The sequence below is a fragment of the Marmota marmota genome, unplaced genomic scaffold (genome assembly GCF_001458135.2).
Source record: "Marmota marmota marmota unplaced genomic scaffold, marMar, whole genome shotgun sequence".
NCBI classification, from domain to species: Eukaryota; Metazoa; Chordata; class Mammalia; order Rodentia; family Sciuridae; genus Marmota; species Marmota marmota.
Window position 1 is genome coordinate 2,412,414 of NW_026000136.1, and position 18,062 is coordinate 2,430,475.

General features: G+C 39.2%; 1 protein-coding gene across 2 annotated transcripts in view; it reads right to left on the reverse strand.

The window, feature by feature from the left end:
- Cyth3 (cytohesin 3) overlaps window positions 1–6,911 on the reverse strand; it is a 62,676-nt gene extending 55,765 nt beyond the window's left edge. Inside the window, exon 1 of one of the 2 annotated variants that reach the window (XM_048785276.1) lies at window positions 6,296–6,911. In XM_048785276.1, the coding sequence (XP_048641233.1) occupies window position 6,296 (1 nt within the window). In that variant the 5' untranslated portion in view covers window positions 6,297–6,911. The remainder of the gene's footprint in view (window positions 1–6,295) is intronic. The other variant, XM_015501999.2, reaches the window with a different exon arrangement.
- Between the last annotated feature and the right edge of the window lie 11,151 nt (window positions 6,912–18,062).

Consider the following 18,062-nt stretch of genomic DNA (forward strand, 5'->3'; position numbering starts at 1 on the left):
GTACTTTGGACAATAATGTCCATCACATTCCACTATCATTTCTAACCCCATGCCCCCTCCCTTCCCCTCCAATAACATGATTCTATATGTAGAAGATCCAAAAAAATTCCACTAGAAACATTCTAGAACTAATAAATGAATTCAGCAAAGTAGCAAGAAATAAAATTAACACGGATAAATCAATCGCATTCCTATACATCAGTGATGAATCCACTGAAAGAGAAATTAGGAAAACTACCCCATTCACAATAGCCTCAAAAAAAAAAATTAGGAATCAATCTAACAAAAGAAATGAAAGACTTCTACAATGAAAATTACAGAACACTAAAGAAAGAAATTAAAGAAGACCTTAGGAGATGGAACGATCTCCCATGCTCTTGGATAGGCAGAATTAACATTGTCAAAACGGCTATACTTCTAAAAGAATTATTCAGATTTAATGCAATTCCATTAAAATCCCAATGACAGCCGGGTATGGTGGCACACACCTGCAATCCCAGTGGCTCAGGAGGCTGAGACAGGAGGATCATGAGTTCAAAGCCAGCCTCAGCAATGGCAACTCAGTGAGACCCTGTCTCTAAATAAAATACAAAATAGGGTATTGAGTGCCCCTAAGTCCAATCCCCAGTACCAAAAAAAAAAAAAAAACCACTATGTCAAATATCATCTTTATACCCTATTGTAATTAAATGATTTTTTTAAAAATTCCAATGACATTCTTCATAGAAATACAAAAAAATACAAAAAGCAATCATGAAATTCATTTGGAAAAGTAAGAGAGGCAGAATAGCCAAATCAATCCTTAGCAAGAAAAATGAAGCAGGAGGCATCACAATACCAGACCTTAAATTATACTACAGAGCCGTAATAACAAAAACAGTATGATACACAGACCAACGGTACAGAACAGAAGACACAGAGGCAAATCCACATAAATACAGTTATCTCATACTAGACAAAGGTGCCAGAAACATACATTAGAGAAAAGATAGCCTCTTCAACAAATGGTGCTGGGAAAGCTGAACATCCATATGTAGCAAAATGAAATTAAACCTCTATCTCTCACCTTGCACAAAAATCAACTCAAAGTGGATCAAAGACTTAGGTACTAGAATAGAGACCCTGCACCTAATAGAAGAAAAAGTAGGCCCAAATCTCTACCTTTGGACCTGACTTCCTTAACAAGACTCCTAAAGCTCAAGAAGTAAAATCAAGAATCAATAAATGGGATGGAATCAAACTAAAAAGCTTCTTCACAGCAAAGGAAACAATGAATAATGTAAAGAGAGAGCCTACAAAATGGGAAAAAAATATTTACCACACACACCTTAGATAGAGTATTAATTTCCAGGATATATAAAGAACTCAAAAAAACAAACAACAAAAAAAAAACATATAACCCAATCAATAAATGGGCAAAGGAACTGAACAGACACTTCACTGAAGAAGAAATACAATTGACAAATATATGAAAAGATGTTCAACATCTCTAGCAATTGGAGAAATGCAAATCAAAACTACATGACTGGGTAATGACTGCACAACTATAAATTTACCACAAGTCACTAAGTTTTACAAAGTGGGTAAATTTTATGGTATGTAAATTGTATCTCAATAAAGCTATTTTAAAAATAAGTTTTGGGCTGGGGATGTGGCTCAATCGGTATCGCGCTCGCCTGGCATATGCAGGGCGCTGGGTTCGATCCTCAGCACCACATAAAAATAAAGATGTTGTGTCCACTGAAAACTAAAAAAAAAATATTAAAAAATTCTCTCTCTCTCTAATAATAATAATAAGTTTGGCTGGGCATGAAGGTATAAATTGATAATCCCAGTAACTTGGGAGGCTGAAGCAGGAGAATCACAAGTTCAAGGCCAGCCTCATCAACTTAGCAAGACCCTGCTTCAAAGTAAAAAAATAAAAAGAGCTATGGATGTAGTTCAATGGTTAAGCATCCCTGGGTTCAATCCCCAGGACCAAAAAAAGATAAGTTTTGGGCACTAGTTTTTTTTTTTTTGGTACCAGGAATTGAACCCAGAAGCACTTAACCACTGAGCCATATCCCCATCCCATTTTTAAAATATTTTAATTAGAGACAGGGTCTCATTAAATTGTTTGGGGCCTTGCTAAATTGCTGAGGCTTGCTTTGAACTCGAAATCCTCCTGCTTCAGCCTCCAGAACTGCTGGGACTACAGGTATGTGCCATTGACTCCAGCTGGAGGCTGGTCTTTGCTTTGGAATCCTAGCATCCAGGATTCTTAGTTCTATATTCTGTCACCCTGTGCCTATTTTTCATTTTCACTTTCTGTGTATTCCAAGAGAGATAGTAAAACTAAAACATGCAGCATTTAATGGTGAGTCCCAAAACAAAGTCTAGTTATTAGCCTAGTTATTGAATAAAAAGTCTAATAATGAGTCTTAATTATAAATCAAGAAAATATTATTTGTCATATTGTCCAACAAGGTGTGTACTTATTCACTATTACATATCAAATGGATTATTTGAAGAAATTGTTCTGGATATGAAGATAAAGGTATGGGATAAAAATTGTCCAAATAGGACCCAGATTATGAAGCATTTAAAAAAATTTAAAATGGGGCTGGGGATGTGGCTCAGTGGTAGAATGCTCACCTAACGTGTGAAGCGCTGGATTCAATCCTCAGCACCAAATAAAAATAAATAAATAAAATAAAGGTATTGTGTCCAACTAAACTAAAAACATCTTAGAAAAAATTAAAAAGGGAGAAATCCACACTAAAAGTATTGTTTTATAAAAAAGAAGAAAACTTTTTGTCTTTAAACAACAAACAAAAAAACAATCTGAAATGTTCATCATTAGGTGACCCATGACTTACACCTGAGTCACTAGTCTGACAAATCCTACCTCAGGTAAAGAGGGTGTTTAAAAAAATAAGACAGTGTGGTGGTGAAAAGCCTGTGATCTCAGCAACTTGAGAGGCTGAGGCAGGAGTACTGCAAGTTCAAGGCCAGCCACAGCAAGTAAGTAAGACGCTCAGCAACTTAGACCCTGTCTCAAAATTAAAAATTTAGTGGCAAAGCACCCTTGGGGTCAATCCCCAATAGAAGAAAAGAAAAACAAAGAAAAAGCAATACAACTATTATTGGCTCCCTTTTTAAACTGGAAGAATCTGAGAGGTCTCCATGTAAAGATTTGGAGGTCCTCCCACAGCTATTACACATCTGCACCCACCAACAATATTCCCCATGAAATTTAGCAGTGGAAGTGCTTCCTCATTCTTTGCCTGGAAGCCTGACCACACTCCCTCTTTAGCAAATTGGATACAGCTGTAGGACATCTGTATTTGGTTTCCCACTCACAAACATCTAAAAGGTAAAACACTTGAGGAATTTAATGTTTAGATGGGGATGGGAGAGTGCTATTTTAGGACACAGCAGGCAAATCAGGGTGTAGTCCATCTGGTTTGTATCTCACAGTCCAAGGAAGAAAGATGAAGTTGGCAGTCTGGACTGAAAGCCACCACAGTGATTCCTCCAGCCACTCCACAGTACAGCCCTGATGAACCTTTCTATCATCTCCCAAAATTTCAGCCCTTGTCAGGTTTTGTAACACAATTCCAAACTGACTCTCCATCAGGATCTCAAATGATTTTTAAGAATTTGAAAGTTCTTTTGAAACAGAAATTGGACAAGCAAAATTGGTAGTTATAGTCCCCAGAGACCAGATCAAGATGGCAGGACTGGCACATGGGTGTGTGTTCGCTATCCTTTAAACTCAAAGAGTGACAGAAGAGACTTTTTAAAGAAAAAATCGTTTTCATTCCAGGAATGCTAAAACTATACAAAAAAGAAGACAGGAACAGACTGAAGAAAAAAAAGCAAATTCACAATAAAACACATGCAGAAGACTGCTGTGAAGTCAGTGTTTAAGAGGAGTTCTAAGCCTTAAGTCAGTGGACATAATATGTACAAATGGGTTTTCTTAAAAATCAAACAGTATGGAAAACCTCATAATGAAAGACATATGATCATCGAACTACATGGGGGAAAAGCATTTGATAAAATTCAACAGCCTTTTTTGATTAAAAAAAAATTCTCAGGCTAAGGGTGTAGCTCAGTGGTAGAACTCTTACCAGCATGAATGAGGACCAGAATTCCATACCCAACATGACAAAGAAATTTAAAAAAAAAATGTAAACTAAGAATAGGAGATTTCTAAATGTAATTGAAGGACTTCCGGCAGAATCCTACAGCAAACATCAGACTTAACAACATTCCCATTCAAGATAGGACCAAAATGAGGGTGTTCTAACCCAGTTGCTCTTCAAGGCAAAAGACTTGAAGGCAGGTTTTCCAAGGCTAGAAAGAAAGCCTTTGGCTGGGGCTTGAGTTAGCAAACCAAAGGGAAAGAAGCATTCACATCAACTAAGATATAAATAATCAGCAAATCTATACTTGTCCACCCCAAAGAGCTGTCACATTCTTTGTGTATTTTCCAAGCCAACAATATCTCATCAACTTTACTGAAAATGTTCCTGAAAAACAATTTTATGGTTCCTGAAGCGAAGAATCCAACAGCAAACGAGAACAAGTAACTTAACCAGACCTCAGCTGAACCAGGATACACAGGTGGTAACTTTCTGGAAAATACTTTTAGATTCCCTGATCTTTGCAAGGGGCCTGCATTTCTTTAATTATAAAATGGTAGGTGGGTTAGAATTTCAGAAACAACCAGATAATGGTTCAGGTTCATTCTGACTCAGATTCTTATTTTAAAAAGTATTTGTTAATAATGAATGTGAAGGGGCTGGGGTTGTGGCTCAGCGGTAGAGCGCTCGCCTAGCATGTGCAAGGCGCTGGGTTCGATTCTCAGCACCACATAAAAAAATAAATAAAATAAAGGTATTGGGGCTGAGATTGTGGCTCAGCGGTAGAGCGCTCACCTAGCATGTGCGAGGCCCTGGGTTTGATTCTCAGCACCACATAAAAATAAATAAAGATATTGAGTCCAACTACAACTAAAAAATAAATATAAAATAAAAAATAAAGGTATTGTGTCCAACTACAGCTAAAAAAAATTTTTAAAAATAGTGAATGTGAAAATGTGAAGTTTATCCTCATTTTATATTCCTTAAGTATTAACTCTGCTAACCAAAAGATCACAGAAGAATGGTCTAAGAAATTATTTTCTTTTTTCTCTTATTTTTTTCCTCCAGTGCTGAGGATAAGACCCAGGGCATTGAACATGCTAAGCAAATGCTCTACCACTGAGTATACCCCCAGAAATTATTTTCTTGATTCTCTATTCCTTTTCATTATTTCAAACCACTGTGGATTACCTTTCCAGTTTCAAAGAGGAAGTAGAGAGAATAGATCACATAAGTACAAGCACATTCATGAAAGAACAGACTGTGGCCTGGATAAGGGGTATTTTCCATACATTTACTTTAAAGCTCATGTTTTTCCATGTACATTGGACAGAAGAACATACTTAACATGCCCTCTAGCCAGGACTCAGTTCAAAACACTTAGCCTCAAATGTGGAGTCTTTTGGGGGAGGAAGGAGTAGGAAAGAAGTCTTTTGTGAGAAAAGAATCAAGTTCTCAAGTTGTGTGGGAGTGTAGGATTCAGGGGTCAGGCCACACTGACAGAGTGAGGCTGGGAGCAAAGAAACTCCCCCCAAATGACCTTAAAAATAAAAAAAAGAAAAGTTTTACAGCAAGTAGTGGAGGTGAAAGAACTTCTTATTTGCATCCAAACCATGCTCAACTTTAACATTTAGCCTCTGGAAACTCGGCTGCCCTCCTCTGAGAAGTGTCCTCCCACACTTTCTATCAGCCCTCCCCACAATCCGGGTCCACAGAAGGATTCCCTCCCGCTCAAGAACACTGCCCTACTTTTAAGAATGCAAAATCCGCCTTTATTTTTTTTATTATTTTTTTATTGGAGACTTCCTCCTTCTAGTTGGTCATATCTTCTTTCCTTTATTCCTCTGATGGGAAAAAGTATCTAATCTTGTTAGACATTTTTATTGGCAACAGTGAGTTATTGAGGATGCAGTGACAAGTAAAACATAAGGCACTTTGAAATAGCTGTATAAGACCCTTCATTTGGAAAGCTCCTAGTGCACATACAAACAGGACACAGAAAGCATCTATAGAGACATACACAAACGGCCGCACATTCTCTGAGCACAGAGTAACAGACGTTTAACATCCGTCCAGTGACAGAATGAAAGAGTGGAACAGAAGGTAAAACCTGAATTAGCCAAATAAAGTGTAGAGGGAAATCCAAGGAGGAAACAGGTACTTACTGGAGTTGGCCACGGAACCATGATACCCTACTGACTTGCTGCTCCTGTCTGACGTAGCCAAAGAAAGAAAAGCAGTTACAACTTTAAGTATCTAAAAAAAGACAAAGTGTTTTTGCCTCTAGTTTAAAAACCATAGAGTGTCTTTAGCCTTATAAAGTATCACTACTATCAGGAGTGCTGGTTTGGCTAAGAAAGACATACAGAATGGAAAGAGACTACTTGCCCAGGAATGGGCCACCGAGGGTTTGCAGCTTAATGCCACCCTCATAAGCCTTATATAGGTCATTTAATCCATTAAACTCTCAGTTTTCTCATCTACTGAATGGGGTTTACAGTATCAATCTCAAGGACTGTGTTGATAACTACAAATGAACTCACAGTCCACAGGGAAAGCGACACATTTACCAATACCATTGTTGCTCTTACTGTTATGATTATATTAATTACTATCAACATCCTTCAGCTAGAAACTTATGGGGAGTTTCTCCTTATGACAGAGTCTCGGGAACTTAAAGATAAAATACCTATGCCAGTTCTAGGAGGGGAAGTGGAACTTGAAGTGAATAGGGAACATCAAATGACTAATACAAACCCCAAAGAGACAGAACAAGTTAAAAAAAGGGGGGGGGGGGAGGGGTGCTGGATGACTTGGGAGGCTGAAACAGAAGAATCCCAAGTTCAAAGCCAGCATAAGCAATTTAGGAAGGCCCTAAACAACTTAGCAAGACTCTGTCTCAAAATAAAAAATAAAAAGGGCTGGGGATGTTGCTCAGTGATTGAGGATTCAATCCCCAGTAACAAAATAAATATTTAGGATACCAATTACATTCTACTATATTAGTAACTAGACTTAAAGTTCTGTGTCTTAAGGTACTGAAATGACAATTTTAAGACTATTTATCACAGTGGAATTTACATGGTTTAAATATAAAGAAAGAAGGGATCTAAGTCCATAATAGGAAACACAGTATTCTTCATATCACAGAACATGAGGCCACTTAATAACAATGTAGACCTCTACTGACATAAAAGGAAGCCTATATCATAGTGTAAAATGAAAAGAACTGGATACAACACTATAAGTACATAAGATTCCATTAATGTTTTCAAAAACATATACTATATTCACTCAGAAAAGTAAAATTATACAAACAAAAGCATGATAATGGTGGAATTGCAGGTGATTTTTATTCATTGTAATTTTCTGAAATTTCTTAGGAATTTATATTTTTACATGCTACTTATATCTTGAAATAAGATTTTGTTGTTTGGCAGGTAACCTGGGTGTGCTGCAGTTCCACAAACAGAAGGTTTCATAGCCTGCCTCCAGTGGCCCCACTTTCCCTTTGGTGGCTCAGGCCTCAAGGCTCCCCCTGGAGGCCTCCAGGCCTCTTCCCCTCTCCCCTGCACTGAGCCCTACCTTGGAATTCTTCAGTTCAACACTGTTCTCTTCCTAGCAATGCTTCCTGCAGTAGGCACAATGCCCACAGACAAACAAGCCACAGGTCCTCTGCCCTCTTTACGCCTTTTAAAAGGGAAAGAGCATTTAACACTCAAGGTGGTTCAAAACATCAATAAATTCCAAGAGGGAAACAGAGAAAGGTCAGGAGAATGAGTAGGAAAAAGGCTGTCAGGTGGAGAATGGCCTGGGGTGGGGGAGAGTCTCCTTGACAAAAGGGAGAACAAGCACAATACCCCAGAGATCTCAGCAGGAGGGTAGGCCATTCCACAGTCACAAGACACCAAAGTGCTTCCACAGGGGTGAGATCAGCAGGCATCTCCCAAGACTCCTCACCCAGCAGGGTGCATGGGGATTGGTGCATATGCCAGGAGCACACCTGCCTCTCAGATACTCATGTTCATCACACTGGACAAATCTACCTATCAAAATAGCATGCCCTGGGCTGGGGTTGTGGCTCAGTGGCAAAGTGCTTGCTCACACATGAGGCACTGGGTTCAATCCTCAGCACCACATAAAAATAAATAAACAAAATAAAGATATGTGTCCATCTGTAACTAAACGGGAGGAAAAAAAAAAAAAAACAGCATGCCCTGTGTCAACTAACAATGAGAAACAATAACTGCCTAACACTGAGTCCTTGGACATACAAGGCTGTTATATTCTCTCGATGCTAACTGATAAACTTATAGAGATAAATTTAAGTCTGTAACACATTAAGCGAATACTAGGAAATTAACATGATTGTGACATTTATCTTCCAAGAGGGGATGCCCCTTTACATGATGCCATCACCATGTAAAGTGAGGGGGGGAAAAAGCTCAAACAATGGTTTAAAGACATCAGGATATTGGTCTGATGCACCCATCTCACCATAAGGACCCTTCACAAACCCCAGAGTTCAGTGCTAATGCTGCCTGTACCTTCACATTGAGAAAGGGTTCTCTACCATCCCCCAATTCTGGATAGATTCAAACATTCTTAACAAACTAGAAGACAAATCTGTCCTCTGACCTTGGATACCATAGTAGACTCAGGGTGGCCCTAGGAGACATGGCTACAAGAAGAACCCAGTGACACACTTACAGATTAAACAAGCTCCACGCCTACTGCCAGTCTTAGGGACACTGAAGTTAGGCCTCCCAAAAAAGAGGGCACAAGGATATTTATTTAGCTTTCCCACTTTCCAAACATCTATTATTTTAGCTGCTATTCCCCTATACCTGCTAAGACCATCAAGAGCACATCAAGAGCACAGCCAGACTATATGACCTGTCATGATGGGCTACCTGACCACTAAAGGAAAAGACTTGTGTATGGCTCTCCCTGTGCCCTCCTGTTGTGAGCCTGCCTGATTGCCCAGGGTTTGGATCAAAAAGAATGTGACAAAGAAATGGGTGACTTGGAAATCATTTTTTCAGTGCCACAATCATCAGGACTCAGTGCTGATAGGTGGTTATATTTCTGTTGCTTCCTCACAAGATGAAAGGGGCAAGGCAACTTTCTGAGGTTTCTTTTATAAGGGCACTAATCACATTCACGATCTAATCACCTATCAAAGGTCCCAACCTTTGGCTTAATACCATTGTCTTAGGGGCTAGGATTTCAGCATCAGGATTCATGGATTCAGCATCAGCCATGGGGCAACCTAAGCCAGACTGTTCACATGGCCTGGCTGCGGCTATGTCTCTCACTGCTGCTTTCCTCATCTATGGTCAGTTTTCTGGGTGTGGCTCTCTAGACTTCCTGTAGGTTCTGTAACTTCCCTTGCACCTTTCCAATGACTTCCTTATATACAAGACAGAGTCATTGGTAATTTGCAACCAAGAACCATGACAGGTACATACGTCCATTTTCATGTGCCAACCTCATAGCAATAGTACTTGGCACTCTCAACACCCCCTCTTCTACCTCCTTGCAGCCCTCTGCTGCTGCTACTCTGGTCAGTGGAAAAGACTCTCCCACCACTTTGAGTCTTACTTCTGGAATTCATTCTAGCTCAGGTATTCCAGGATTCCTCTTTCTTTCTTAAATATTATTCCTGCCTAAACTCCATTCCTCAGTCATTGGCTCTCCTTACTCTAAACTCTCCTGGTTATCTCAATTTTCACAACTTGACCTATCACCTAAGTATTGATCACTCCAGTATATCCATCTAATTGCCTGCTAAACACCTTCACTAGTACCTCTTATAGATAAAACAATGTGTTGATAAAGTCATTTGTTCTCTCATCCATTACATATTCTGTTTCTCCTAGTCCATGCTTTGATTCAAGACTTTACTGTCTACCAAGTTAGACAAGCTTTAGCTTTGACCCATGGCTATGATATCACTAAATCCTGTCAATTCTACTTTACTTTCATAACAAGTTTTTGTTTTAAAATAGTAAATCTCTCTCACCTATAGTCCCAGCTTCTACCCTATATCAAGATCTTATCACTACTCCAACCTTCATACATTTATCTGTCTGGAATACTCCAGCAAAGTATCATAGACTAAGTGGCTTATAAACAGAAATTTATTTCTCACAGTTCTTGGAAGTCCAAGATAAAGGCATGGGCAGATTCAGGGTCTGGTGAGGGCTCTTCTCTTATTTCATAGGTGGTTATATTTCTGTTGCTTCCTCATAAGATGAAAGGGGCAAGGCAACTTTCTGAGGTTTCTTTTATAAGGGCACTAATCACATTCACGATCTACACCTATCAAAGGTCCCAACCTTTGGCTTAATACTATTGCCTTAGGGGCTAGGATTTCAACATGTGGATTTTGGAGAGGCATAAACATTCAGTCCATTGCAACATCATGTCTAAATCACAGAGCCAATCAAGCCATGTCCCTACTCTGTAGCCTTCATTATGTGTAGCAGGAGTCTTGTGAGTCTTCACAAGTGTTGTTATGCCACTGAGATCTTCTCTAACAAGAGTTGTCCCTTTCCTACTTACGCAAGTACCAGGCACGGAGGCACCCCTGGAGAAAGAATAAAAGTATTTCCTGTCTTCTGACCAAGGTTGCCTTCCCAAGAATTCAAAACTTACTGGTCAATTCTGCATCTTGGGCCAAGGAACCTCCTAGATGACAAGCAGAGAGACTCTCATTCCTTCCCACTGGAAGTCCAAAGGAACTCTGATATACTGACACCCTCAGCTGAGATCTGCATCAGGCAAGGACATCAAAAACCCCACAGAGAAAGTCACCATGAGAAGGTGACTAATACTCAAGGTCAAGGTCTGGATGCTTATGGAGAGGATTGTCTCAGTACAACTTATATCTATGACTGGAAGGCCCTGAGTACCCAGACTGTGTTTAAGAAAGTAGCTGTGCTTAAGAGCTGAATATTCGAATGTAACCCAAAGAGTTGCAGTTCCCAGCACCCCTTTAGATGTAATGAATCTCTGGAGTTCTGCAGAATGATTCCTGGGCCCAGAAAAGTCATCCTGAAGGAGATACTAGACTTCCTGCTCATCAGTAATGAGACAGCTTGAGAGATTTGTTGAAAAAAAATATGAAAGGTGGCCCATTACAAGCTGTCAGTGATTCTTAGCTACTCAACAAGAGAATGACAGTCTCAGACCCCTGACTTAGGTATCTCATACCTGGTCATAAATGATGTTTCCAATTCATCTCCCACCAAACCCTTAATTACTCTGAATGCTCATTCCCTCAGTAATCATGGATGGTATAACTATTCATGTAAAAGACAACTTAATTAATGAATAAACAATTGTCTCGAGGTCAATAATCAATAGATGTGAAGCGGCTTCTGATTTGTGTATGTGCATACATGAAAGAGAAAGATGTTTCTTCACGAAACAACTCATAAAAGCTCATGTCAACGCAGAGGAATCTTTGCTGGAGAAGCAACCTCCTGATGAAAGGAGCCATAAGGTACTATAGGAGCAGCTCCCAACATCCCACCTCAGAGGCAGGGCTTCAGTCCTCTCAGAATGTGACTACACCAAAGGCCTTCACAGTCCATGTGAGTGTAGGTGAGAACTGTGTGGGGTTAGGCACTGTAACAAGTGCAACAAAACTGCCACAGGGCACAGTTTCCTCAGGGACAGTCTGAGCTTCACTAGTTTTTAGAGGATGGCTCATGTCCCTGCTAATAAAGGGCTCAGAAAACAAATCTCCTAAATTAATGACCTTACTGAGACAAAAGCACTCTCCTTCATCCATCCTGTTCTGTGATTTCTACTTAAAAGCACACAAGAGTGTTTATTCCCATAAGAACTGCCAATTAAAAGGTTTGATTCATATGTCCAAGCGATACACAGGAATTTGACTTACAAATGTAGCTTTATACACTTCCAATAAGTTTTCAAAAGTCATCCCATTTCCAGGATGACAAGAAGGGCAAGACCCAAGGTGGAAAGAAGTTTCTGGGGTTTTTTGTTTGTTTTTCTGTGTTTTGTGGGTATTCCCCCTTCCCCTAGTGCTGGGATTGAACACAGGGGCCCTCTGCCTCTGAACTACAACCCCAATTCTTTTTATTCTTTAGTTGAAACTGGGTCTTGCTAAATGTAAATTGCTCAGATGGACCTTGAAATTACTTGTGATCTTGCTGCTTTGGCCTGAGTAGCTGGAATTATAGATGTGTGCCATCACACCCAACAGAACAGAAGATTTAATGAAACTCATGGAAGTATTTTCCCTCTGTTGCTAGAATGTTCCCTCTGTTGCGATGTTTCAATTTTGCTGAGCTGTTAAGCAATGAGTATACAGTCACTCTAACATTCTAATTTATAGAAGAAAATACATCTTAAATATCTTAGATAACTGTTTTTGTTATATATAGAGAGATATGTATTATATTACATTACATTACATTATATTAGGGATCAAATCCAGAGGTGCTTTGCTAATAAACTACATCCCTAGTCCTTTTTATTATTTATTTTGAGACAGCATCACTAAGATGCTAAAGCTGGTCTACAAATTAAGATCTTCCTGTCTCCACCTCCAGAGCAGCTGGGATTACAGGTGTATACCACTGTACCCCCTGATAACTGTTATAATTTATCAAGCCTCCTTAGAGGTTGGTTATCATTCAAATCCAGGATAATGACTACAGCTTGTTGCAACCAAGATAAGAATGGATTATTTAAGAGTCATGTTTGGGGCTGGGGTTGTAGCTCAGTGGTAGAGTGCTCACCTCGCTCTGGGTTCGATCCTCAGCACCACATAAAAATAAATAAATAAAGATATTGTGTCCAACTACAACTAAAAAAATATTAAAAAAAAAAAAAAGTTACGTTCTTTGGTCTGGGGATGTAGCTTAGAGGTAGAATGCTTCCCTAGCATGCACAGGACCTTGGACTAATCTCCAGCATGGCAAAAAAGAAACAACAACAACAAAAAAAAACTTTTTAAGTTTGCCTTCACAAAAACTAAAAAACCAAAGAAAAACAATTGTGAAATTTAATAGTTATTTAATTGCTTCGTTTGTAACCAAAAAAAAAAAAAAAAAAAAATTACCTCAGGCTCTTATTCATGTAAAATTCCTTCCTATAGGTAACTGTTTAAATAATTTCTACTAACGAAAATTCTTTACTTTTCTTTTTAATTATTTTTATTACAGTGCTGGGGATTGAGCCCAGGGCTAATTTATCACTGAGCTACATCCCTAGTCTTTTTTAAAAAAAAATTTTATAAAATATTGTTTAGTTGTCAATGGATCTTTATTTTATTTACTTATATGTGGTGCTCAGAATCGAACCCAGTGCCTTACACATGTTAGGCAAGCGCTCTTCCACTGAGCCACAACCCCAGCCCCTCCCTAGTCTTTTTTGTTCTTTGTTTTTTAGACAGGGTCTAAGTTGCTAAGGCTGGCCTCAAACTTGCAATCCTCCTGCCTCAACCTCCCAAGTTGCTGGGATTACAGGCATGCTCCACCATGCCCAGCTACTTCTCTTTTTAAGAAGAACAAAAGGGGCCTTCAGCTGGCATATATCTGTAATTCCAGCTACTCAGGAGGCTGAGGCAGAAGGATCACAAATTCAGTCTGGGAAAATTAGTGAGATCCTAACCTCAAAAAAATAATAAGTTCTGGGGATTTAGCTCAGTGGTAGAGTGCCAATTAACATTATTTCTAAGAAGGAGGACAGGGGATAAAATAGGCTGGTTCTATGGCAGGTTCAGCAGTTTTCCATGGCTGCCCCCTGGAGTGTGCCCCACCCATTTTCTGAGAGGTAAAAACCTGCTTCCCAAGGTAGTTGTAGTGAACACATGCAAACCTAATCTCCTCCCTAATTTCAGGTGTTCAAATAATGCTATTCCTAGCTATCAGTGCAACCTAGAGGGAGAGTGTTTGCCTAGCACACAGGAGGCCCTGGTTCAATCCTCAGCATCACAAACAAACAAAAAACTGCTATTTTCCCCCCAAAATTGCCAAACCAGCAAATCTCTGCTAAACATCTGTCCTGAAGTTAATAGAGCAGATTAGGATTTTCTGTCCTACATGTGAGAAAGCAAACTGCCTTTGGGCCTGCACCTCTGTGCTGGAGGAGTTGGCATTTTAAAAAGCAGCAATATATGAATATGCCTCTAAAAGACTGGGGGAGGGGTGTCCTAGCACACTTCTCCTGGGGTGAGTATGTGGGGGACTCATAAGGAAGGGTTTAGTGGGATACATTTAGGTAGCTTTCAGCTACTTCTGTGTACATTTTGTTTATAGTCAGCCATCTCAAATGGAAAAATGATTTCTAGGAATATTACTTCCTTCTGCCCTTTATGCCTACTTACCTGATGAAATGATGCTTAAGTGTACAGTCAGAAAAGATGTTTTAAATTTTATTTATTTATTTATTTTTGCAGTGCTAGGGATCAAACTCAGATTGAGTTTGATCAAATGCTCTACCTGTGACAACCCCCAGCCCCATAATTGGTATTTTAATATGAACAGGTCTTACACATTGCCCAACACCCAAAGTATGAGGATAATGCAGAAGAAATGAAGCTTGAATTGTATGGAGTCAGAAGGTAATCTATGAAAATTTTACTGATCGTCAATAAGTAAGTTTTTTTTTTAATTTGATTCTCAATGATGTCTAATCAAAATGAAAAATATTGCAGGGTGCAGTGGCACATGTCTGTAATCCCAGCAGCTTGGGAGGCTGGGACAGGAGGATCGTGAGTTCAAAGCCAGCCTCAGCAAAAGCAAGGCACTAAGCAACTGTGAGACCCTGTCTCTAAGTAAAATACAAAATAGGTCAGGAGATATGGCTCAGTGGTTGAGTGCCCTCAGTTCAATCCCCAATACACGCCCCCACCAAAAAAAAATGAAAAAAAAGTCTCCTGTTGGGAATAATAATTGATTATGCAACCGTATTATAAATATACTATTTTAAAAATTTTTTGAGATTGTGAAATAGAGAATTTAGGAGAATCCTCTATTTTTAGGGTTTACGACTGCACTACTAGTTCTAAAACAGCAAGTAGATCTGGGTTGAAGTTGTGCAGCCCGAAGTATCAGATTGCATCTCATGTCTCTGATGCATCTTATACTGATGAAGTTTGGCAGTTCCAGACTTCACAGACGAAATAGAACAAAAGATTATCACTAAAATGACCAGTCTGAAAGAAAAAAAGTTTTCAGGTGACAAAATTCCTAATCTAATTAACAAGTCCCAATTAAATGATTTAATTCAAAACAACTTAGTAGCAATTTTAAAATTCATTTAAATTGCTCTTATATATACATTAATTTTAGAACAAATTCATGTATTTTTTCATGTCTGAGCATGCGAAAGCCACATATGTCCTCTGCCCCCACCCCACTTCAGTGGCTCCTAAATCTTTTACTGCACTGAAACAAATCTGACCTTCAATTCTGTGGTCACTTGAAATCATTCATTCTTATTCTCCTCTCTCCCAAATTAGCAGAGCCAGTATCACACATCTTCTTAACCTCCCTCACAACCCTGCAATGAATTCTCAGGAAATAGTGATGAGTCAGACCCTGGTATTTCTGGGGGACTGAAACCAGGGGCATTTTACCAATGAGCTGTATCCCTAGTCTTTTTATTTTTATTTTGAGACAGGGTCTAAGTTGCTCAGTCTTGCCTTGAACATGTGATCCTTCCTGCCTTAGTCTCCCGAATGGCTGAAGTTAGTCATGTGGCACTGTGCCTGGCAGGCCTGATATTTCTTCACCCTGATGCCCTTATTTTTTTTTAATTTTCTATATTTTTTTTATTGGTTGTTCAAAACATTACAAAGCTCTTGACATATCATATTTCATACATTAGATTCAAGTGGGTTATGAACTCCCATTTTTACCCTGATGCCCTTATGAGTCAGCTTTTCACTTTACTTTTCTGCTTCACTCATGTCCATCAAGAGCTGGTAACCCAAGTGAAGGGGAAGTAGAAAGACAAATTCTAGCACCCAGGTCACAGCTTCCCTGGAAGTCACTGATGATCTTTTTTTAAATTGTTCTTCTATCTTCTGAGTTCTCTTTCTTTTGAAGTCAGTCAGTCTGTCTTCCCATAGATAAATTTCTCTTTCATGATGTTTGGCTCTTCTCATCTATCCAGAGATTCTTGCTATCTAGGGACATTTCTAAGGAAGACGTAGCAAGATGCGTGGTTTCCTTCAGTATGCAAGCATCTTCTCATTGGATTTCGCTCTTGAACAGGAAGGTGTCTAATGTTCTCGGTTTGTGAGCAAAGCCTGTCCAGTGAGGGAGAGGGCCTATAGGCCGAGAAGCCCTCAGAAGACCAATTTTTAAAAAAAGTAAAGAAGCTTGACTTGGGGTGCTGTATTTGCCCATAGAACCCCAATTTCCTCCAAGCTAGAATTCAATCCATGCAAGTAAATATTTGCTTGAGATTGAAAAACAATGAACTGCTGCCTTCAAATAAGAAGGAGAAAACAGAGAAAAGGTTGTAGAGAATATTCTAGCACAATGGCTTCCAGATTGTCTTTGAATTTATCTTGTGTGGGGCACTGTTTCTACACTTACCACCACAATACTAACCTAAGGAAAGTCTTTTAAGGGGCCAACGAAGAGTCCTTCCTGCTTTTAAATTCTCTGTAGGTTTCAAAAAGTTTGTTAAATTCTCTTCTCTGCCAAAGGTCCCTTCCCAGTCTCTTTTTTCCCACCTGTATTAAGGTACATTGACACATTAAAATTGTATGTTCAAGGCATACAAAATAATGTTTTGATATATATAGATGTTGCAAAATGATTACCACAGCCAAGCTGATTGACATAGCTATCCCCTCACACAGTTATCATGTGGTGAGAACACTTAAAATTAGCAAATTTCTCAGAGGGCTAAGGCAGGAGAATCACAAGTTCAAGGCCAGCCTGAGCAACTCAGTGAAACCCTGTCTCAAAATAAAAAGGGCTGGAGCTGGGGATGTAGCTCAGTTGTAAAGCAGCGCTGGGTTCAATCTGAAGTACAAAAAAAGAAAGCAAATTTCAAGTATACGTTATATTGATTGAAGTCACTATGCTGTACATTAAGTATCCAGAACTTCATCTTAAAACTACAATGTCTTCCCAATTCCCTTACCCCCTCTTCCTAGTCTCTCTGCTGCAAGTTACTTTCTTTTCATTTCTTTGGCTTTCAGGATAAACGGCATGAAAATTTGGTGTATCCTATCTACTACTGGGATCACATTGGACTCCTGAGCAGCCCACCCTTCTCAGGAGATCAAGAGATCTCAGCACTAAGGAATTCAGTTTCTTGAACCCATATATTGATCTTCAGAGAATAAAAGTTTTCTACCGACAACATGGTTCTGCTCCAGAGACAACTGTTCATATAAACTAAGAGAACACAACAGCAAGGATTCAAGCTAGTCCTTACCCAAATAAAAGGCTTAAAATAAATTTCAACCTTTCTCAACTAAAGGAAACACGCAAACCTACAACCTTTCAGGATAGCATACCAGCCGCAGATTCGACCATGTGACAGTTAAGCAAAACCTCCAACCACTCCGAACACTAAAACCAATCTGAGTTTTAGTACCACTCATAAGAAAAGTATAGGTACTTGATATTGAATCAAGCTACATAGTACAGAACAGAACATGGAAAACTGACTCAGTGTCACAGCGTGGATGGACCTGCTGGGTAAAAGAAACCAAACACAAAAGATCACATAGTATATGATTCATTTATAAGAAATGTCCACAACAGGCAAGCACATAAGGACAGAAAGTAAATGAGCTGCTGCCAGGGGTAGGGAAAGGAGAAAAAATGAGGGCTAATGAAAATGAGGTTTCTTTTGAAGTGATAAAAATGTTCTAAAATTAGACAGTGGTAATGGTTGCACAACTTTGTGATTCTACTACAAACC